The sequence below is a fragment of the Festucalex cinctus genome, chromosome 1 (assembly GCF_051991245.1).
Source record: "Festucalex cinctus isolate MCC-2025b chromosome 1, RoL_Fcin_1.0, whole genome shotgun sequence".
Taxonomy (NCBI): Eukaryota; Metazoa; Chordata; class Actinopteri; order Syngnathiformes; family Syngnathidae; genus Festucalex; species Festucalex cinctus.
Window position 1 is genome coordinate 45002277 of NC_135411.1, and position 13890 is coordinate 45016166.

General features: G+C 41.2%; 1 protein-coding gene across 2 annotated transcripts in view; it reads right to left on the reverse strand.

The window, feature by feature from the left end:
• zswim5 (zinc finger, SWIM-type containing 5) overlaps window positions 1-13890 on the reverse strand; it is a 100182-nt gene that overhangs the window by 20219 nt on the left and 66073 nt on the right. For both annotated transcript variants that reach the window (XM_077537322.1, XM_077537314.1), the window contains exon 2: window positions 569-756. In XM_077537322.1, the coding sequence (XP_077393448.1) occupies window positions 569-756 (188 nt within the window). The remainder of the gene's footprint in view (window positions 1-568; window positions 757-13890) is intronic.

Sequence of the window (13890 nt, forward strand, 5' to 3'; positions counted from 1 at the left end):
TTTTTTCAGGTCATATCACACGCTGCCCAAATATGATCACTAGATACCTGTTGCTAAAAGAGTACGGTAACTTTTTTACATAGTTGTGAGACACTACAAACCTGATAACAGCTCCCATGGGTTCTTGATAATTTTGTGAATGATACAAACTCCTGTCTTTAAATGATTTCTGTTTTTTTGTTTTTTTTTGTTTTTAAAGGCCCAATTTGGTTATTTCATTTTGGTTCCCCCACCTGATAATGACGGGCATCATCGGACAATGACCCTTGATTCATTTAATATGTATTTTTTATGTCTATTTTGATGTCTTGGTGGCTGTCTCCTGCTGGTTTTTACCCAGACATGAGTTTTTTGCAACTTCACCACATCATGCAACTAAGATTCATATTTTAAAACACTGCGAAACCAGTGACTAGAATCGCCACTCGTTGAATCTTATGGAAAAAACCCGCAGTGCATTCTGTTGTAATGGAAAAGGAACGGAGGCCAGGCCAGACCAAGCGAGACCGAACTGATGCAGTGCCAGGCCGTACTGGAAACTGTAACGAAAAAACAACACATACTGTACCTGTTCAGGCTTGCGGATCCGGTACAGAGACAGCGCCACCACATGGGCGCAGTAGAAAATGTCCCGATTTCCACAGCCACAGGTGACAGAGGTAATCTTGCAACGATCAAAGCTGATGGCCACCTTGTGGGTGACCTCAGGCTCTGATGAGGTGGCGGGTTCGGTTACAGTGCCACTCAGGTGAAACCCTGCACAAGACAGAGACAAGGAAATTTAAGTTGGCTTTTTTCCCCCACTGTAATTAAAAAAAAAAAAAAGAAACATCTTCGCATTGGTTTAACTTTTTTTTCCCATCAGTTTTAGAATTTTAACATTAACTCTTGTGAGGAGAGAAAGTGAGAAGCAAAGAGACCTGCATATCTAAAACAGACGGAAACCTGGGTACAAAATGTGCACATCTTAATGACATGTCTCTACTAGGAAATCCTGCCACCCCTGCTCCTCATTTCTCTACATCCCCTAGTTGTAAAGAATGTACAAAATGAAGGCCGTTGCTAACATAGGAACATTCCCCGTTCAGACACAAGACGAAGTGGATATGTTGAGGTTTCTCACACAACACAGTGACGTGACCAATGACTCCTGGATTTCTTCTTGAGCTTCTAATGCTGAATTCCACTGAAGCGTCATCCTTATTGGTTCTTTTTTTCAAAGACTGATTGATTAAGGTGAAAATATGAGGCAAAATACAAAAAAAAACTGTTTATGGACAAAATAATAGAGAGTAATACAGGTGTGTCTAGCGTGTGAAATCATGAAGTAGTGAAGTAACCGCTGCCTTCATGCGCAATTTCTTTAAAATGCAACGACCTCTAATGGCGATTGGTCAGATGCAAGTAAGATGTGTACAAATTAAGATTGTTGTGTCAAACAAAACCCACAACAACCTTCAGGGATTCATCCAGAGTCAGAAAGCCAGCAAGAAATATGGAGGGAGGAAGCGTGAGTAAACTGTAAGGCAATGACAGGCCATTTTGGGCCATGGCAGGGGAAATGTGTTGATATCTTATTTTCACGCAGCTACACATCACCCAACCAGAGTGATAATTGTTTGTCGTTTCCCTTACAAGGCCGTCAAAATGTCAACATCCTCATTGTCTACAAACATATTTCTTAACAGTATGTCACTCTCAATTGGTTACACTGATTCAAATTCCTCCCGCGCCGTCTCAATCGCGTCATTGCTCGAATAAAATTCAAGGACATGCTACTAGGCCCACATCACCCTCTCGTTTATATTTTGATGCATTTCGTTGGCTAAGAGGCCAAGAATTGGTCAAAAGAAAACAAAATGACGTATCTGCTCACCCGGCTTTAAAGGTATAAGAGCGCTGGAGCGCTCCCGGCTCAAACGGAAGAAACGCGATCATGCGCTCCCGGCCTTAATGGGTTAAGTCAACATGCACCATTATCAAGTAACCTTTTAGATGTAGGATGTAGGTTCAACTACTAGTGATCTAGTTTACTTGGTATTCACCCAAACAATTTTAGCGGCCGAGGACCACCTGGACTCGTTTAATGTTAGTTGGTATAACTCTGAGAATCTTACGGTCAGACAATTATATGGTACTTAAGATGTTCAATCAGTTAAAGTAATGTGCAGAGAAAAAAGGTGGGAGGCTCTGTCTGTTTTTAGAAATACAATCTTGTAATGAACAGATAAAGCAAGAAGTAGTTTTAAGCCGTAGCTCGATTACAAGGAGTAAGAATCCAACAATGGCAATCAAGTATTGTATAGCAAAATTGTTTCTACTCCCTGATAAATCAGGTTCTAAACATACCAGTCCAAAGTAGATGTTAAATCCATCAAAGGTCCGAATGAAAATGGGTTTACAAATCCAGTTTGCCAAAAAGGTAAAAAGACTGCAGGTAAGAAGTTCCATTTCGGTGGAAGGGTCGAGTGATCCAGTCGTCTGATCTGGTTTTCAAAAACCCGGTTACCTCTTTTGCAACCAGAATACATGTTCATATAAACACCATCAGAATACCTCAATTGAGAGAAACATTGGTTTGTGTTCTGCATTATTCACACTGAATTGTGGTCTTTTGAGTATATAAAGTACTGTACTTGTATGTGCAGCCGTCGCGCATGCATGTGTGCTACTTCACCGGAAATGCACAGGCGGCGCTAAACAAAAATGGCGAATGTTTGACGCAGTGCAACAATACATTTCTTTATTAGTGTGGTGAGTGATATAAAAATAATAATGTCTTATCAACGGTAGAAAATAAGAAGCGGAATTGATGTCTAATTGCATCATTACCATGTAGGAGGTTTCTCTGTCTACTCACGCATGTAAACAGGGTTAAAGGGACACTTTACTTATTGATCCATTTTTAGCAGCAAAAAGTTGCTACTTTTTCAATAATTAATTTGGTGACGTGATTATTTTTTTATGTACATTTAATAACTTTTAAACCATTGTTAAAATGAATCGAACGCCGGCATGTTTGTTACACGTGACTAAATAACCCGGATGTTTACGTCACTAGTGTGTAAACGCTACACGATGGAAGCGCTATGCAACGCAGCCGTGCATCTAGCGTCAAACCCGGAAGGATTAAACCTTATCGCTTCGAGCCAACACGACAAAATAACACTACCGAAGGAAAGTCTGCCTTGGATGTGAAAGTTGTGGCGCCAGATGGTCTTTTCGGGCACAAAATAAACTTTGACGAACGAGTGAATCAGGCGGTGGGTGAGTGGTGCTCGTGCGGGAGCTGCAGGAATGGACAATCCGCTAATGAATGTGTGCTGTCTGGAAATGAAAGAACTCGAGGATCGGTTCCTTGCGGACAATCTCAACTGCATCCTGGAACATCAGACATTCAACATGGCAATACTAAATAGACATTCTCAGGATAGCTTTGGTTGCGATGAAAGATGTGAAGAAGAAAAGTCTTGGAGGAGCAAATATCCAACAGGTAAAGTGACACACAGCACGAGCAATGCAAAACGTGTGGAACTGACGAAATATTTCAGGAAAAAGAAAAAATAGTAAAATTAAATGTATCGTCGTTACAGCACCCAACCTCCCCTAGCTGTTTTTTTTTTCTTTTTTGCGTAGCGTCCCACTGCGGTCAGGCCAGCCGCCACTCGAAAAGACGAAGTCAAGCCAGCCGCCCCAACGATTGTTAATACTGTGCATTACGGTAACGTGCCGACGTGCCCCTGCGTTGGCCACCTTCAAATGAATTATGAAATAAAACAGTCCGTGCAGTATAATAACCAATGCCCCCCCACCCCCGAAACATGCCTACCTTTCGCTTTAAATTTGCTTCGCTTCTCCGAGATCTTTCAGTGGCCGTAGTTAGACCTCGATTTGTGCCGGCTGTTGTGAGAGTGAAGGCTCCGTGTTGCTAGCAGTTGCGGCTCCTCCATCGGCTTGATTATTTCCCACGTCTGGTTCTTTAAAGATACTCGGTACTGCGTTGGGCTTTAGTATTAGGCGTGTGGCGTACCCCATCTCAAATTGTAACATATATTCGAAGTCCTCATGCCTGAAATGTTCGCTGCGCGCACGCCTGCTTGTCCTTCGGGAGGTTGACAGCACTTAGCAAACAAACCATTGTCTACTCAAGTAGCTTTTTTTTTTTTTTTTTTTTTTTTTTTGGGGGGGGGGGGGGGGGTCTCGCGGGTTTTTCCTTGCCGACGCCTTGCAAAATTTTGCAATACAGTAAGGCATAACTGACGTTTGTGTCTTCCTCGTTGTTATGTCTGCGTGAACTACTGTTCCCCAAGCGAGTATACACACTAGTGACGTCACCACTTGGGGGCGTTGCAACACGGAAGTACTTCTATGTTGAAAAAAGTTAAATAAATCAATATAGGAGTGTATTCTTCAGCTCTTATGCATGTTTCGTAGCTATACTAACTATTTACTGCCAATCAAGCCATACATGTAAAATTAAAGGAGCCTTCCTTTAAAGTCTTATTTGCACGTGGTCCACATATTTAGTGAAAAATACACCAAACAAATCACAGAAAGAACAGCTCAGAGGCCTGCACTTTTATGGGTAGTTGAAAAGGATTGTGATCCACACCGTCAAAATTATACTATAATATGATTTCAATAGCGGTATTTAAAAAAATGACAATGGCAGAGATTGGCTGGCTGCAACGTGTTCTCACAGCACTAGGGGTGTCACGATTCGCCAACTCCACGATTCGATTTAAATTTCGATTTTGGGGTCACGATTCGATTTTTTTTTCGATTTTTTTTTTTTTTTTTTTTTTTCCGCTCCCCCACTTTATAACACAGAGGCATATGCTTCTGTAGGCTAAGGCTAGTCTATGATCATTGGTTCTATTCATTGTACAGTAAATCTTATTTCAAAAGATCGGCTACATATAGGTGATGCAATTTCCATATTATTTTTGTGTAAATTTATGTAATATATGATAATTGACATTAGGCAGGAATGATCAAATTCAAAGAATTTATTTACAATATAAAGTTAACCGTCTTGTTCTTACTGAAGTGTAAAATAAAAAATAAAAAAACAAAAACAAAAAGTCACAGTGGGTGCCTGCCATCTATTGACTGTTTTTGGTTACAACAGTGTGCTGTGCGTTCCTCTTAAAATAATGTGCAATGTGCAACAACAACAAAAAATATATTGTATCCAAAGTCATGGAACAAATACAGCCTGAACAAACTATATCCCAACATTTACAGTTGCTGGGCATACTGTAGCGTGGTTCAAGTACACTAATTAAATGTTTGAATCCAGCGTTTTCCAAGGCTGCAGGTCTGCTGCTATAAATAGACCTATGGATCTGGTGTTTCGCGCGAGCTGAAGTGTGTGGAAGTTTCACTGTAAATGAGGATGAAATAGTTGGTTGGACCGTTGTTTTCCCACTTCTAGTTGAATTTGATAAATCTAAATCTTTGTGATGCCTGCGTAAATGTCCCGTCATGTTTGTCGTGTTTCCCGTTGTTACGGCTGGCGGCTCGGGCCCGCCGCCGGCTCCGCTCCCCTAGTATGTATGTGTGTGTTTGTGTCGGCTGGTGCCCGTATAATGGTACTTCAGTTTGAATGCGCCAGCGCGACACTCTGATTGGAGGACTGTGCCAGCGCGACACTCCGATTGGACGACTGTGCCAGCGCGACACTCCGATTGGACGACTGTGCCAGCGCGACGCTATTGTGTATCCGTGTATTATACCCCTATTGGTTATTGTTGTTTCTCCTCCGTTCTGTCAGTTCTGTCAAATGCGGTTATTATTTGTTCACCTTCCACTTTCACTCCCTTGTCAAACCCCTGCCTGAAATTTCAATTAAAACTACTCAGATGTTAAAGTCGACCCGTGTTTATCTACTCTATATTTTCTGTTATTGTGTTACTTCCCTTCCCCTTGACGAGCCGGGCGTAACACCGTGGCCGAGTACAGTACGCGCACATAGCATATCTTGCAACTGTGGTCTTTTTATCGACAACGTGAACGTTGTCGACATAACTCACCGGGAACGCAAAATGTTTCCAAACTGGTGACGAGAGAAGCGGGAGCGGCTTGAAGCACCATTGCTGTGTCTGTCCGCGCTTGCCATCATGGCTGCAGGAGAAGTCAGCTAACAAGTGCCGTTAGCTAGTAGCTGAATGGCTGCGTCTCATTTGCTTTCCTGGGAGGCGGCGGTGGCGGCGGGCGCGGGGGGGGGGCATCGAATCGTGTGTCCTCTCTTCTATTTCGATGCTCGAAATCGTGACGTAATTTCGATCGATTTCGATAAAAAATCAAAATCGTGACACCCTTACACAGCACCATGCAAATTTGTTGAAAGTGGGTGGAGCCCATTTCGGGGGTGCAAGACGAACAGAAAGACACACACACAGAAAACAAGAGAAAAATGAAGCAACACAGAGAGAAATGAGGAAGTATCTTATTTACATAGCCAACAGACATGACATAACCCGTGCGCTTACAGTATAAAGCTATTCAGTCCAGGAGGGGAAAGCCTCCTATACAAATGTCACACCGTTAAATAACTTGCTTTCAAATACTGTGCAAGTCAAATGAGTATAAATTATGTTGTGACAAGTAAGCCTTTTCATGACTGGCTGCATTTGACGTGGCAATTAACTAATCAATGTTGTGTATTTACACTACGGGTCGCCAACATTTTTGAAGTAGAGCGATACTTCCTTGGCACAGATTAATGTGAATTGCTACCAGATTGATGCACACTACTGAAATGACAAATTTGCTCAAATTACCTTTGATGTTAGGCATTACAGTATTATTATTAATAATTTGTGATATTCATTTATGTGAAGATGTTGATCATGTTAACGAATACATTTTGATCACTTCTACAACATTCCTAGAAAATTATATTGTGCCATCATTGGAAAGCTATTTTTAGAACAGGCCCACAGACTGCTCAGGTGGTCTTTGGTTATTAATTCAAGCTTCAATGAACATTCTGAGTGTATGGATACTTGCACCTCTTATTGCTAAAAAAAAAAGAAAAAAAAAAAGACTGATTTTTTTGTTTTGTTTTAGAACAAAGGTCTCAAACTCCAGTCCTCGAGGGCCTCAGTCCTGCATGTTTTATAGGTTTCTCTCCTCAAATACACCCGATTCATCAGCAAGCTCTGCAGGAACCTGATAATGATCCTCACTGTATGATTCAGCTGTGTTTGAAGATAGAAACCTCTAAAACATGTAGGACTGCGGCCCTCGAGTACTGGAGTTTGAGACCTGTGTTTTAGATAACATGAGAGATTACATTTCATGAAAACCGTTAAAGGTCACGGGATGTGCAAGTCAAGGCCAATTTCAAGGTCAACTATAACAAAAGGTCAAGTTACTAATATGCACCAATCGCTGAAAAACCCACAAAATAGTGAAGTACAGTCCAAAACCTTGTAATGTATTCATTTAGGACCCAAATACAAATCCGCGATATAGTGAATCCGAGATAAGTGAAACCCGAAATAGCGAGGGACCATTGTATACTACTTTCTTGTTATGAAGGTACTCTCATGACAGCGCTCCTTACTATAGTTGAGAGAGACCGTGGGTCTTCAGCAGATGGGGATGCAATGACACTTGATAAGAAAAAAAAAGATGCTGTGTCCAACAGTCTGTGTGCACACATAAAACATCACAAACATAAAACACAGCACACAAAACAATCTTTTCAAAGCCTGCCCCGCTTTTGTTCTTAATGCCAGACATGAAATGAAAAAGCAGTGATATTCACAGAAGATATCACTCATCTCTCACACACTGACAGCCACAAATGCACACTAGTGTTTTGTTTGAAATCCTAGGTTTATTTTGGCAATATACATTAATTTTGAACAAAGGTGATTTATGAGTGTGGTGCATACAAACAGGGAATGTGGAAAAGTACAATAATGCATTCTAATCCTAAGGGAACACACAACCGTGTGTAAAGCTTTTGCTCGTGTTGCAGGTATGTGTGCTTGCTTTGACAGTCCGCTGCTGGCATCTCACCAACATGGTAATGATAAAACACGAGGTTGTGTGCTTTCAGCCCTCCACAAATAACATCTACATTATGTACAGTGTTTCACGAATACACGTAGCATTTTTGCTTCACTTGAAATGAAAAGTAATACATGATTGTTAACATAAAAGCAAAATGCTCGGTACAGTTGACATGTGCATGTGAACATTTGTGAATGAGAGCAAAAATTAAAATAGTGAAGGAACCAAATGAGTGTAGAGTGGGGGGTGGGGGTGGAGGGTGGAGGACATCAACCACCATTGTACATCTCTCCATTGTACATCCACAATTGCACACACAGCGCCGCCATCTGTCACATGCTGAAAAATCCTCCCACCCAATAGCAAGTCAGCCAATGAGGAGGCAGACAATTCCTCATGGTCTAGGCCATTAACCCTAATCAGCTGGGGGAATAGTGCCGGGCGGTGAGCCAAAGTATATGTATGTGCATGCACACGCTCACACATATTTAAATAGACAGCAATCTTATTCAGCTAATGCCTCCCCATAGACAAACCTAGCCCACTCCTCATTGCAACTTCCACATAAATATTACATTATACTATTTTTCACGAGGTTCCACAAAAATACTACATATGCTGTACCTCTCCAGCAAGCTTACTTAACTCATTCCCAATTTCCCCCAACTAAATCTCATGCTTAAAATGTAACACTGCACAGCATTATATTATGCTGTAGTCAAACCAAACACCAATTGAGCATTTCTCGCAGTGCGATTACATTTACGTTTATACCGTTTCTGCAGAGAGGTGGGAATGCGTACCGAGTGGTGCAGATGGCCTGATGTGAGTTGGGGAGAGTACCTGCAAATTGGCTTATTTGCCCATTTGTTGGTATTCACTCATCCCCACTCAAAGCCGGTCCGGCTGAACCAACAAAAAAGATACATGCCATGCTAATTTCTAAACTAACCCAATGACACAAGTGCATTAAACACCGGAATTAAGTGCGTGGGTGATTGACTACACCTTACACACACATCTGGCTTTGTTAAAGTGAAGTGTAGGCAACTTTGCACATCAAAATTGCAGGCCAATTAATTAGGCATGCGCGATCATTTTTGGTAATTATCGACCAATTTGACCTCAAACAGATACACAAGTTAAAGAAATCAGCTGATAATTACCAGCAATTATCAACCAATTTGACAACATACAGAAAAAGCAGATAATAAAGAAACCGCCGATGATGATAATAGAAATGCACGTTGGTCAACCTGTTGTGGTTGTTGCTCAAGTTGTGGCCAACTCCTCAACTCCTCCCCTCTCCTATGGTAGTGTTGCATTTTTGTGCCGTCATTATGCACGCGATCTCATGTTTACAGGAGATGCATCATGGCAACATGGCAGTCGCCAGTGTGGGCTTTCTTTACTGTGTCAAACACCAATTGAGCTTGTGCCCAAAATTATGTTACCCTGACATTTTTTTGTTGCATTTTCAAAACATGACTGTTTTGTTTTGACAAACTCAAAATTAGTTACTGGTTGTCTTTGAAGCAGGGATATCAATAAAATTCTGTTTCATGGTGCTTTGCACAATGTTTCAATCTATTTATACATGTTATACTTATAGTAGGACTTGAAAGTTTTTGTATTCAAGTTCATTTTGCAAACAGTTATCAGGCTTACTTATCGGTTATCGGCATCAGCACTTTCTAAATCATTGGCTTAGTGGTATCGGTAGAAAATAACATTATCGTGCATCCCTAAAATTAATATATGTCTGGATTGTGGAGAGAATATCAAAAAATGAAATATTGTACGTCAGGCAAGAGGAGTGGCTAATTAGGTTAAACCATATTAGCATAAAACAATTAAACCACTGGGTGGGGATAACATTTGAAGTCTTGTAGTCTGCTAAATGAGATACCACACTCGCAGGTAAAGATGTTCCTCATCCAAACAAAAAGTTTCTCATATTAGAACAAGAAAGTTTTTCATTAGAATGTAAAAGTTTCTCATATTTCACAGGGGCTCCGTAGCAGTACACACAAAAATGCCATGGCAAATCACAACTACTAAGAAACTACTAATTTAAGTAATACCTCTCTGAAGGTGTCACTCAAACAGATGAGATTATCATTTAGATATAACTTTGTGGTTTCACAAATGAGCGTTAAAGCAACACTAAATACGATTTGAACCTTCAATTCATATTTTCATAATTCTGCTGATGAAACACTGACTTACAACTAGATTAATGAAACCTTTGTCATGGCCTGAGGGGGTCTGTATTGTTTTTACTGGCACTAAACAACTTTGAGGTGGGTGGTGTGAACTCTTAACCTGGCAATAGCCAGATGTGGTACCTCTCCACAGTAATTTGGTCGGGAAAAGGCTGGACATTTTGTACAATAATTCGAGCTGATTGGATGATGCGACATTCTGCACATTCATTTTAACCAATCACGGCCACGGGTGAAAATTTCGTGTTTGTTCTTGTCGAAGGGGGGAAAAGCACGAACATCTTACAGCTAGAAATGCACGAAGCCCCTCTTGCTGTTCATCATTCAACAGAGCAACAGTGAGTTATTCTGCGAGAACAGAATTAATTGTAGCGTCCATTCGTCCATGTTAGATTTGTTTGTTAGCTCCGGCGTTGGCGCTGGCTTCCTGGTTTCGTCACAGTTGCATATCCCGCCCCCAAACACAATGTTGCTCTGTGATTGGGCCGAAACGGCAGTTATCAGCCGGAGCGGAACAAGATGTATTCTCCGGAGTTTGTGAACTCACAAATACCGCAAGAATTCATCTTGCGAGGGCAAGGTTAGATTTGTCATGTAGGACAATTACCTCTTATGAGAAATGCATACCAGATTTTAAAGCAATTCAAAGCAAGGTTCAATTTTCGTTGATTATGGCGGCACCTTTGGACAAAAACGGTATTGTTTTCCCTTGAGTTTCCCCTGAAAGAACCACATTTCCCATGAGGACAAGCACTGACCATCGTGAAATACGGTGTCAGTGTAAGATGTGATCGGGCTGCCAGATTGTATCGGGTTCGCCTAACGAACCCGTCCCGCTACAGGATTGGCTGGAAATTATCCAGTTGACGGCAAACATTAGAAATGAAAATATTAAACATGTATTAAATTGTATTAATATTAAACATGTAAACATTTCAATTTCAAAATGTACCGACTGAAATTGTAAAGACGTAAATAAACCTAAGAATAGAAACGCAAAATATATTGAATAAATAATAAAATAGATTGAATAAATAATAAATACACCAAATAATTGTCTCTGATGTGACAAATATTGTCAGTTTAGATTGTTAATGTGTTCCTATTATCATTAAGACTGTTTTCGTTATTGTGATTGATTTGTGAACAGCTAAAAAAGAAACCAAACCGAAGCTAGCTTCGTTAGCGCTGCTGTACTGACGTCACTGGCAAGCACGAAGGCACTTCAATTTAATTTTTTTTTTTCCCACTCTTAAAAGTATTATGCTCTTTTTTTTTTTTTTTAGGTTTATTTACGTTTTTACAATTTTAGTCCATAAATTTTGTTCTTTTGAACAATTGTAAACAGACAATTTCCAGACAATCCTGTCGCGTGACGTCATCTGCAGGCGACCCTCTTACAATCTGGCAGCCCGATCACATCTGACACCGTCACCGGATGTCCCAGGCGCTCGCAGTTGGACTGAATAAAATTGTTTCCATTGGCTGTTTTTACTTTTTTCTTTATAAAGCACTGTAACGTTTCTCAAGTATGTTAACAGCAGACGGTGGTTGTGATCTTACCTTCTTTATTGTATAACACACACAACGCCGCCCCCCTGCCTCCCTTCCCGTGATGCATTCACATGCATTCGTAAACAAGAAAACTCACAACTTTTGAGTGTTGCGTGGCTGGTCAGGTAAGTGGAAGGGCGAGCTATCAAGCTGATGGCTATTTATTGCTACCACACAATTTTCCAACAGCTAACATATTAGCATAAGTATTTTTGATTTGAGCATGGTAAGCGACCTACTAAAAATAGCCGAGTGCCCACAAAGGCAGCATGGGTTGCACATTCTCCTGTCTTTTACCTCACCATCGAGTGAAATCCTGTACTGTGCTTTTTATCATTATTATTGTTGCCCCAGAAAAAAATCTTCGTTTCTTGGGGTGTTTTGAATCTTCTGCATGATAACAGTAATCGCGCATAGACGTTTGACTTGACTTCCATCTGGAACGACTGGGGAATGGATGTATGTCATAAAGCAGTCTGCACGTTTGTAGTTTTTGTGTGTGGCAGAGTTCACGAACCTTGCTCTCGCAAGATGAATTCTTGCAGTATTTGTGAGTTCACAAACCCCGGAGAATACATCTTGTACCGCTTCTGTTGATTTCCACCGATCCGAACCACTGGTGGTTCAGACCAATCACAGAGCGACATTGTTTTTGGGGTCAGGATATGCAACTGTGACGAAACCAGGAAGCCAGAGCAGATGCCGGAACTAACAAACAAACCTAACATGGAGGAATGGACACTACAATTAATTCTGTTCTCGCAGAATTACTCACTGTTTCCTTGTTGAATGTTGAACAGCGAGAAGAGCTTCATGCATTTCTAACTGGTAAGATGTCCGTGCTTTTCACCCCTTCGACAAGAACGAAGATGACATTTTCACCCGTGGCCGTGATTGGTTAAAACAAACGTGTACAATGCTGCATCGTCCAATCAGCTGGAATTATTGTACAGAATGTTCCCCCTTTCCCGAGCAAATTATCGTGGAGAGGTACCAGATGGATATTGCGGAGAACTCCCTTGAGTGAAGCGCAATATGAATCTGGCTATTGCCAGGTTATGACAAACACTCATCACAAACAAAACATTGAATTTTATCTGAACAAATGTTAAAAGTCAACTTTATTTATGTGCGACTACAAGCCAAACCTAGTTCTCTTAATGCTTTGATTTTTGTACACTTCATTCATTCGTCTGATTTGTATAATATGTCCAGCAGACAAACCAAACCCTGTCATCTCCTCCTTTAGAGCTCACAGCTCCTTTGCAAACGTGCCCTGGTATCCATCCCCCTCCAGCAGCAAACATGTCCCCTGCAGGCCTTCCCATTTCCCATCTGTTCTGACAGCTCCAAGGTTAACACAGCACCCCTTTGCACGCTCCCAGTCACACAGACACCCACATGGCCCTGTATTCAATCAGCCATCTATCTGTGCACAACAGACGTGCATATGCACAAATACACATTGGCCACACTGAATCATATCCTCTCTCTGCCTATCCATCTATGCATCCATCCATCATTCAGTCATCCATCCCTTCCTTTTGCAGTGTTTGCTGATGCGATAACAACCGGATTGTTTCATTTGTGATTTCCCAGCAGCCTTGCCCAACACACACACATGCACACAAACTCACTAACCGCAGGGACTCATTTGTCATGTTTTCACTGAATTGATTACCTGATTTTCTTTTTTCTGTTGCAACGGGGAAAGAGGAGAAGCGGGTGCTGGGTGTGGGGGCGGTGTTTCACGGCAGGTTAATTAAGTGCCTTTCATCTCATGTTCCAGTGCAAAAAAAAAGCAAATGGCCCAAAATACAACTCTGGTGGAACAGGTGGAAGTCAGCAAAAGCTGTGCCAGCAACAAACTGCCCACCTGACTGACCAGAGGTCAGGAATACAAACAGTTTAGTCTTGAAGAGCGACTATCAGAATGATGATGATTACGCACGCTCCAAGTTCAGTTTCTTAAAAGAACACACGACTTGTGAAAAACTAACCAGCTACTCTGTGAAATAGTTAATTTAAACTCTTCCCTGAAAAAAAAAAAAGCCAATTTATGTTGAGCAAATGTGATTTTAGA